This window comes from Argopecten irradians, chromosome 11, assembly GCF_041381155.1.
Source record: "Argopecten irradians isolate NY chromosome 11, Ai_NY, whole genome shotgun sequence".
Lineage (NCBI taxonomy): Eukaryota > Metazoa > Mollusca > Bivalvia > Pectinida > Pectinidae > Argopecten > Argopecten irradians.
The window spans coordinates 38,389,290-38,400,032 of record NC_091144.1 but is presented as its reverse complement, the minus strand read 5'-3'; the positions used below and the strand labels follow the sequence as shown (position 1 = coordinate 38,400,032).

At 32.4% G+C, this 10,743-nt stretch overlaps 1 protein-coding gene across 1 annotated transcript; it reads right to left on the bottom strand.

Moving 5' to 3' along the window:
• Nucleotides 1-5,162: 5,162 nt before the first annotated feature.
• On the bottom strand, nt 5,163-10,394 carry LOC138335499 (perlucin-like). Its single transcript, XM_069284614.1, has 5 exons — nt 9,987-10,394; nt 9,589-9,683; nt 7,220-7,316; nt 5,872-6,100; nt 5,163-5,640 (listed from the first exon to the last, which is right to left on the bottom strand). The coding sequence occupies exons 1-5, from the start codon at nt 10,192-10,194 to the stop codon at nt 5,616-5,618; spliced, it is 654 nt and encodes a 217-aa protein (XP_069140715.1). The 5' UTR covers nt 10,195-10,394; the 3' UTR covers nt 5,163-5,615.
• Between the last annotated feature and the right edge of the window lie 349 nt (nt 10,395-10,743).

The window sequence follows — 10,743 nt, the reverse complement described above, 5'->3', positions numbered from 1 at the left end:
ATCACCTTAACAACTTGTATCAGTGCGTCGCTAATATTATGAAGGAAGTCCGGTACTGTTTTATAAAGCTCGATCTACTTTAAAGTTATCTTTTACATGGTACCTAAATCTTACCAGGGAAGTTTCATTACGAGAGAATGGGATATCATGTCACTTTTAAAGCTTATTGATATGGATCTTTGATGAACCGACGACACCAACAACTAACTGATGTGTACGAGTTGTGTAGAAAAAAAGTAAAAACAAGTTGAATAGATGAACATATATGTTACTGTCAGAGAAGAGGAATATTGTTATAATAGATTATAGTTATTTTTCTGACGATATAACTGTTTTGCCTCATATTAAATGGTTTACACTTTTTCAAACAATCAATGGTATTGCTGAGTCAGTTTCTGTTGTGTAACAGTATACATTCTACACCAGAATGCTATATTCATTATCTAACTTTTAAATAAGAGACGATGCAAATGCCATAGTCTACGAAAGAGAATGTAATACAACTCAAAATAAATAAACAGATAAATAAATAGATAAATAGATAAAAAGTACAAAATAAAATAGCATGAAACAAATGCTAAACTAACAAACACATTAATTAATGGAAATTACCTTTGACCGATTGACTGTGAAAAATACTAACAAAAAAAAAAAAAAAAGATTAACAAAAGAAACATTAGAATAAAATACAAAGCTTTATCTTCAAATACAAGAAAAGAGAGATTTCTTATTATAAGCTTAACTGTATATATTTTTCTCAAAACCACTGCTATGATTACATATAGCAGGAGAAGAAGGGTGTATCTCTGATATATCCGTCGATATCTACAATTCATTTCAACAGATCTACGAGACTACATGAGATGCAAATAAAAGTCTCTGCTACTTGTATTACAAGGTCTTATATTTATTAAATCTGTAAGACTTTATCGATCAAAGTATAACGCAAACGGATAGGATATCATATCATGTACAAAAAGCTCTCTAATGCATATCAATATAGGATCTTTGTTGAGGTCCATATGGTGTTATCTAAGCATTGAAGTCACTATTTTTTAATTTCATCGGGGTATGAAAGAAATTTTGTTTGCAAACTGTGTGAATACACGTAGCAGATTCTCACAAAAGTTTGCAAACTAAATTTATTTCATACCCCGATGAAATTAAAAAATAGTGACTTCAATGCTTATAATTAATTCTCAGGCTACCTTATAAAATAAAATACGTTTTCACGTACGATTCCATTGATTTTTCCCAGGGATTATTTTTTCCAAATCAATGCGCAACGTAAATGTTTCTATTGTGACGTAACGTTAACGTCAGATTTCAGCGCCATTCCCGATTTTTTTTTTCATCGTGGAATGCAAAAAATGAATAGGCTAATCAGAAAGCCAAGAACAAAGAAAAAGTAATTTTACTGCTGTGGTAGTAATAGCCGAGGGCATAGCCCGCGGTCCTTTTTAAACATTCTACCAGGGCGATATAACACCATTTGAACCGAAACAAAAGTTCATATTTTTATATTAGATATATAGTTTCTTTGCCAAATTGTGCAATCGTAATGACCTTTTTATGGTGATTGTAATAGTGGATCCGAATTGGTATACAATTTCAGGATCTCACTAAAAATCATGTTTTTTTCTTTTAAATGGGAAGGGGATTATATTTTCCAAAATTTTGGAGTAGATTTATGACTTAATGTTCATAAAATGATAAAATTAATAATAGTTAATAATTTAAATCAATAAAATATATAATTTCAATTTTTAAACCTTTTCTTCTCACTCAGATTAGTTACATGTTGATTATTACTGTAACAACTCTGATGGTTTTTTTGTAAATTAGTACTTATGTTGAAATAAAAATCAAGTATATTGCTTCATTAGACATAATTGTGAAAAATGTTAAACTATTGAATGTTCAATAAAAAACAAAAGCAGACATATTAGTATTTTTCTTCAGTTACCAAAGTTACTTATTTTACACCATTACCACTATTGAAAAGTTTAAGCTTCTAATTTTACTTCAAGATAAAAATATTAAAAATGATTAATTGTATCCCGAAAAAAAATCCATAGCACTATGCCCTATATGAAATTAAGTACTGATTGCGCATGCACCAAAGGCAAACTAAATTATTTTGTATTATTTTTCGTGTTAATTAGACATAAATCTACACGATTAAACACCAATTATTGTTCAAATGATGAGTATCACTTATGTTCTGTCGGCGGTGGAGCATCTGTAAACGCTTAAAACAAGGAACAAGGAACAAGGGACATACTAAGAAAGATATCAATTGTAAACAAGGAAAAATGTGTTCCGGTTTATTAGAGGATGCATGATTTTTTGCTTTAAGATGTGGTAAGACTTCCACATACCAATATTTACGCTCAAATTTTATTCTCCGACAACTTTGCATAAAGTATTTTTGTATCAATTCCAAATTTGTTAAAGCCCTACTATCTCTCCGAAACGGCTTTTAATTGTAAAACGAGTCGCGAAATGTATTAACTTACCGCTAATACTACACGTATCATCACCATCTGAACAATTTGATTATGAAATAAATAAAATATTAATTTTCATAACGCGGGTCGTCTTATATTTCCCGTCGTCGTACTAAACGCCGCGCGATAGTTGACTATCACTGCGCCAGACGGCAAAATAGTATCATATAATACGCAGGAAATCTTAAATATGTTTGATGTTGTAATTTTAGTGTTATTTATGTTTTGCTCAGGAAAGGTAGTGGGCCTTTAAGTAAGTAACCCACAATATAAGTATTTAACGATTGATTAATCGCTTTGTATTTAATATACGCACTGCATAGTACTGCATTACGTAATACTGCATACGTACTTATATCGGTGTAATCAAATCGTGCGTTCCATATGCAGCTCTATACAAGTTGTATCGATATGAACCTGCTGTATCGCAAATGGAACGTACCGTACCAGCAGAACTGTACAGGTAAGTGGTTCGTTACAGAAGCGTACCACTTGGATCCAAGATTCGAGATTTTTCATTTGTCATCGAAATGTTTTCTTTGTTGAAAACTAGACAGAGAGTGTTTATATCCGATAAAATTACATGGATTATTCATTTTCAATGTATGCCGAAGCTATTTGTATAATACTATTATATCCATTTCTTGTCAACACCGAAAATACTTGGATTTTATATTCGAAGCGTATCCTTCATATGGGTATCCAAACGCGTTCCACTTGGCGATGCCGTACCAATTCAGAACAACTGCTACGAATTCGAAATTGGAACGCACGGAAATTTTAGTGGAGAATTTTGAACATCTTTGTATAGTGACGAATTCGCGCATTATTCGTAAATGCTAGTGTAAACGTTATACATAAAATGCTTTTAGCACAATGATAATCTAGCTCAAATATTTGGCAACCCCCCTCCCCCCCTAAAAAAACGCTAAATTATATTATCGCTTTGCAGTATGTACATTTTTTTTAAAAATAATTTGGAGATATGTACATTTTAACACAAACTTATTCGTTGAGTGAAAATCCTTTAGCGCATGAAGGTGCGAACCAACCTTCAAATTCCAGTTAAATAGCAGTTTTATTTTCGACACCCGCAAATTTCGCCATATGAAATTTTCGCTAAGCTATATTATGGCAAAGCAGCAAAAATTAGACACTGGCGAATAAAAGCAGTCATACAGTAGGCTGTATAAATCATAAACAGCCACAAATTCATATGGATGATGTTTATTTACTTATGTGACATTTATACAGTGATATGCAGTTGTATAAGGAAGGCTATCTGAGAAATAATTTTTCAATTATTGAGAATACTTCAGCAATGTGAAACGGAACAGTATACACACAAATACAACGAACTTCGTCAATAGACATATCAATTGATTTCAATTTCATATGCATTGATAATATTGCAATACTCGTATGACAGATAATTCTTGTGGAAATTGTTGCGGGAGAATTAATTTAGGTCGCAAAAATGTAACTCGCAAAAAAATCAGTCAATGTAATTTTATCGCTAGATTGCGAATATTTAAGTTTAAAATTAGGTCAAAGTTGCGATTTTTTAAACTCGTGAAATAACAAACATTAAAGTACGTAAAATATTTTGACCCCTAGCAGAATCTGCGTGATTTGTTATTATAAAAATTATTCATGTCATTTAGTGAACATTACACAGAATAAATGTAATAAGCAAATAAAGTTAATTCTAAAAAAATATAACTCACAGTCTGAAAATAAAATTTTACCTGAGCAATGCTAATATATAAAACTACATCTTAGAATTATGTAATAATATTATTTTGCAAACCTCGTAAGTGTTTTCAGTTAAAATTTGCTTATTAGCATTAAACAATTTACAATTATGTAATTATATATATGTTTGATTTTATATTTGTTTATTAATAAAATATTTAAAACTTTTAAATTTACAAATTTTAAATCAAATTAAAAATTATTTGGTGCAAAGATATTCTTAATAAGGTAAAATTTTATTCAGATATCATTAATTTTGTCGTAAACTTTTTTTTAGATACCAGGTTATTTTATACTGATAACTTCTTTTCATCAAACGTGATTAAGAAATTATTTTGTGTTGTCATGTTGCAAATTATAATGATAACAGTTATTTTGTAGGAATCTGAAGTAGCGAAAAAACAAAAAATGGATATTGTGATGTCAATGATCGAGTTCAATAATTTGTTTATACTTTTTATGTGATGATAGGATATCATGATCAATCGAGTTCAATAATTTGTTTATAATTTTTATGTGATGAGATAGGATATCATGATAAACAATCCATACGATAATGACACAAACAATGATGATGATGATGATGATGATGATGATGATGATGATGTAAAAAGGCAGAAAAAATTATGTGATACAAAAAGATATGATGATCAATATAATGATGATGTTTTTGTTGTTGTTGTTGATTGATGTGTTGATGATGATTAAACCAGAACAAAACATGATGATGATATGATGATGATGATGATGATGATGATGATGATGATGATGATGATGCTGTTGTGCTGCTGCTGCTGAACAAGATGATGATGATGATGATGGATGATGATGATGATGATGATGTGATGATGATGATGATGATGATGATGATGATGATGATGATGATGATGAGAGGAGGAGGAGGAGGAGGAGGAGGAGGAGGATGAGGATGAGGATGAGGATGAGGATGATAATGATGATAATGATGATATGATGATGATGATGAAAAAGCAGAAAAAAATATGTTATGATAGAGATATCATGATCAAAAGCTAATTTGATACCGAAGAAGAAGAAGAAGAAGAAGAAGAGGAAGAAGAAGAAGACGAAGAAGAAGAAGAAGAAGAATGATGATGATGATGATGATGATGATGATGAATAAAAGATGATAGATAGATAAAATAGAATCTCATGACTCTAAATCACTTAATTTGGCGTCAAAATATTGTTAGGCATACAAACGCGAAATGAAGTAACTACAAAAAAAGTTTATTTTCAGTTATCCGAATCTTCGTCGATGGGTTAATGTTCCAACACAGAGATTGTTCCCGTACAGCGACCACTTTCCCGACCCCACATTACTCTTCTTCTTCAACCATTACGAACCCGGCCGACACTGCAAATACAAAACATTAATTTATCAAAGTCATTGAATACTGCATATCAATCTTGCCTCTTTACGTAGAAACTTTCGGGTTTTTTATATCACGAAATTTAGTGACCGCGTAAGAATATTGGTTTACGGTACTTATTCTGTGGGAATACAGCGAGATGCGTTTTGATATCTACTGGAATATCCTAGGTCTACAGATCGTGAAAATGGTAGGAAGAAGGTACTTGTATTCACCTGGCTTTGCATATTGAGAAGTATTCCTCATCACAGCTGTCATCATTCCAGGAGAAGTTGATTGGTCCGTACAGACTGAGACAATCTTCGTAATATGCCTTATTGTTCGGTTCCGGCGGTTGAAAATTCTTAAATGTCATCTTCTCTTTCGATCCAGCCCAGATCCATTCAGTCTCCGTGTCACGGTCTGTACCCCCTGCGTAATAACTCCTATCCTCTAGTGGAAACCCTAAAAATGCACCAATAATACCATAAATCATTACATTTTTGAGAGATTCAAATTTTCGGGGAATTTCGCGAGAGAGTTTGAACGCGCATTCAAATACTTGTGTAAAACGTATACATTAGCAACATTTCCTCACGTTAAATTCACATGATTTTTTTTCACATGGAATTCTTCTACTGGGCTTAACAAATGATTAAGTTCAATTTTTTGACAATTTACTTCCAAAGCCAACTTTTAATTTCCGTAGAGAAATAAATTTTAATTCACTTGTTCAAAATCTTCTACTGGGCTTAATAAATGATTGCTTAAGTTCAAATTTTTGACAAATTACTTCCAAAGCCAAGTTTTAATTTCCGTAGACAAATAAATTTTAATTCACTTGTATACTTAGATCATTTAAACTCGGATCTTATCTGTACGGGCAGGAGCATAATTTTGACATTCAAAAAAAAAAAAAAAAAAGAAATGGTTCGCATTTCCTACTATGGCCGATATCAGCCGTCACATTATTTTGTAATGATGGTACGACTTCTAAATGTACATTTTTTTTTAAAATTTGTACATGTACACATCTATTTTACATGTTTGTACGAATTGTACATTTACTTTTTTTTTAATTTGTACAGTTACATATTTTTTTTACATATTTGTACGACTTGTACATGTACATTTTTTGAAATTTGTACATGTAACATCTATTTCACATGTTTGTACTTGTACACGTTTATTTTACATATTTGTACGACTTGTACATGTACACGTTTATTTTACATATTTGTACGACTTGTACATGTACACGTTTATTTTACACGTTTATTTGGCATATTTTATTTTACATTACGAATAAACGTGCTTTTGATTCATGTTCATCAGCTAAATTATTTATAAAAATATGGAAAAGAAGTGGTCCAAGAACTGAGCCTTGAGGCACTCCTGCCCCATCATACCAATATCAGGAGAACAGTTAATATATATACTTTTTTGTTGTCTTTTTAATTAAAAGACCTTTGCGCCAGGTTCTGTCAAAAGGCATTAGAAATGTCACAGAATATCATACAAGTATGCATCTTTCTTCTAGATTTAGACAAATTTCTGAAAGATGGCAATACTTATAGTACCTACCTGGTATATCTATATTCCGTATGGTCCTTACAATGAATTCGTTTTCTGGCTCATTCTTGATCTCCACTAGGTACGCATTCTTTGACTCGCATTCCGCCTTTGTTTGGATGCGAAACATAAAGTCATTTAACATCCAATGTTATACTTAATTTTACCATCTTCATCTTAATGCATCGCTAATACCAAATCCCATTTTTAATCTCAATTAAGCAGAATATTTTTTGATCTTTGTATAGGTAACATATTATAGCGCGATATGATAAAGAACTTTGAAATAATATAACTATGAGCACATTTATAGATACTTGGTATATTACTTCTTGTAAAACAAACGATTAAAGATACTCCACCGCTGACAGAGGATAAACGATACTCATTATTAGAATAGCAATTGGTGTTTAATCATGTCAATATTGGTTCTTATTAACACAAAAATAACATAAGATGCGCAATCAGTACTTCATTCCATATAGGACATAGTGTCATGCACTTTTTTCGGGACGCAAATGATTATTTTTGAATTTTTCAAATAAGAAGCTCAAATGTTTCAGTTATGGTAATGGTGTTAAGTAAGTAACTTTTGTGACTAAAAATACGAATAGAAATTCGCCTGCTTCTGTTTTTGATAGCGAAAATATACCATTCGTCAGCGGTGAAGCTCTTTTAACCTTGTTCCATATATTGAAAGAAGTGTGTTGGGATATATCTAGAATTATCTTAAATAATTATTTTACTGGATTTTTTGTCACTTCTCATTGGTCAAAAACACGCCACGTGATCACCGATAAAAAACTATATTGCACGATTTTTCCGGAAGTGGTTTATAGAAAAAGTATATTGTACGGTTATTTTAGATCAAGTTATCGTCTACGTTACCAAAACGCTTCGTGTTCCTGGCGCTTTGAAAAAACGCTTTGATGACCTGAGTTTGAAGCGTAACCACAAAATGTGACAGACGACGTTGATTGTTTCGGTTTTTATCAAAGATGATGATGACTTCCAGCTGAACTACAGTTTAAACTTTTAAATTTTCAACATAAACACGGTTGGAGAGTAGGGAATAATCGAATAACATCCATTAAGCATCTGGAGCCAATGAATAGTGAATACGTTTGATGTTTATTTTTAAAATTCCACCTAGGCTAGTTACAAGATTAGGCCTAGGCTAATCCAACTGTATGTATACGATTTTTATTTTACGGAATGAAGTACTAAGCATAAGAGAATGTATCTTAATGTCAATCTGGATCTGTTAATATATGTTTGAAGTCGAAGTGGATTATTTCAACGGAGAACAAAATATACATTTAATTGACTGTGTCCTTCAGACATGGAGCTACATGACAGGTATAATGCAGTACATGCACATGTATGCAACTTACAAAAACGCATGCACCGGGTGTAATAAAAGCGTGGAGTTCATCAATTCATACTGTTTTCATGTGTTGTTTTTAAATTAAACATGCTACAAAATCATAAGTTGTATATGTCATCACGAAGCAGAATATACAATGCGATGCATATTTAGTTTCACACTCTCGGTAATCAGATAACTATAAAAAAAATCCAGAAAAATGATAAAACAAATATAGCATTTTGATGAGGTCGATACATGGTTATATCGACCACCTCGGACAACGTCCTCGGTCAATATTTTTTTAGGTCGATATAACCATGTATCGACCTCATCAAAATGCTCTATTTGTATATTATGGACTTTAATTGTAATAAGTATCTTAGCTGACATCCATGAGCAATTGGATTCTTGAAGTCATGAAATAAGTATGTCTTTATATGTCTGGATAATTTTAGAATGTCTCCCTGGAAAGATGTTCTTTTTCAGAATGTTATTACAAGATGTTAATACAAAGGAAAACTTGCAACAGAAAATGCTTATAAAAACCTTCTCCTTTCTCCTTCTAGAAAATAAATCTTTCTAGGAAAACAAATTTATACGTATCACCCTCAGAGGTCCATAATTTTGTTTAAGCATTGATGTTACTTTGTTTTTAACTTCTTCGGGATATGAAAAAAAAATGTTTGCACACTGTGTTAATCCGCTTCACAAAATTTTCCAAACAAAATTTATTTCATAACCCGATGAAGTAAAAAAATAGTTCCATCAATGCTTATAATTAATTTTTCAGACTGCTATAATATAAAATGCGTTTCAACGTACGATTCCATTGGTTTTCTAATGAATTTTTTTCTAAATCAATACGCAACGTCGACGTCTCTAATGTGACGTCATGAAAACGTAGGTTTTCGCGCTATTCTCAGAAAAAGAATCTGCCAATCAGAAAGTCGGATTTGGGTATGAAAAAAAAATTGATTATGATGCATTTATTTGTAAAAATAGGAATGAATACCTTAGAGACGTCCCACGTGTTAGTGGTGTCACGAAACAGGTAGCAGTAGTTTTTATAATACACCCATCCCTGTGGACAAGTCCGGAGTGTATCACCTGAAATATTACAAGACTCTTTCATACATTTATGTGGATATGAAGGGTCTCTACCCGAGAGTCACATTATGTTTTAAACACAAAGCTTTTGTGATTATGAGTATCGATTATCCCTATCTTATTTTTCTCATATACAGACATTATAACATCTTTATGAATATACTGCTTTTCAGAGAAATAAAAAAACGACGTGAGTTTCGTTCAAACCATAATGACGTCACAATGGATACCTTTACGCAAGGTAACTCAGCAATATACAAAATCGAAATATACTGCCTCTTCGTTATATATTATGAAAGTTACCTTTCATTGTGGCCAATTTCTCCTCATAGCGACGCCAGAGATCCTCCATGTTGTCTTTGATTAACGTTCGTACCGCAGGCAAGATGTCTTCCATAATTTCTGCAGAGTTGATTGCACGACAGTGCCTTGTCATGTGTTCAGGGAGAATGTTTTGCTGGAGACTAAAATCTACCTGCAAGAAAATCAGAGCTACCAGGACATTCAGCATAGTTACCGCTGTTTCCCTTGTGTATTCAAAGCTGCTTGTGTCTCAGCGCGAAAGTTCCCGTGCAAATGAAGAACAGGGACGTGACTGGCTCTCTATGTTCACATAGTAAGTGTTTTCCACTTCGCATATCAAATGGGGACGTGCATTGACAAGTGCATCAAAGTCACTCTCTCCAAGTAATGTGTGCGAATTTCGTGCAAATAAGGCGTAGCCTGTAACATGCGTCTACGTATGTACCTACCAACCTGTTTGTGCGTTAATTTAGTATTTTTCTTTTTTTCTACTTCCTAACTTACTTTGTTCTTACAAACGTTTCCCTTTACACCGCCTCACTTTTGGCCTTCTATTGGGCATGGGCGATTTAATTTCGCAAATTCGCAAATGTTTATCTCTGCGAATTGATATCTACTTATATGTCGACAGGAATTCCCATTCAATGTTTTATTCTGTGATTGTTAATCCTTGCGAACTTGTTTTGAAATGAAAATCCCGAAATTTAGTAGCCGCGAAAGAGATATGGTTGACAGTATTCCGTATATCATTACTTGT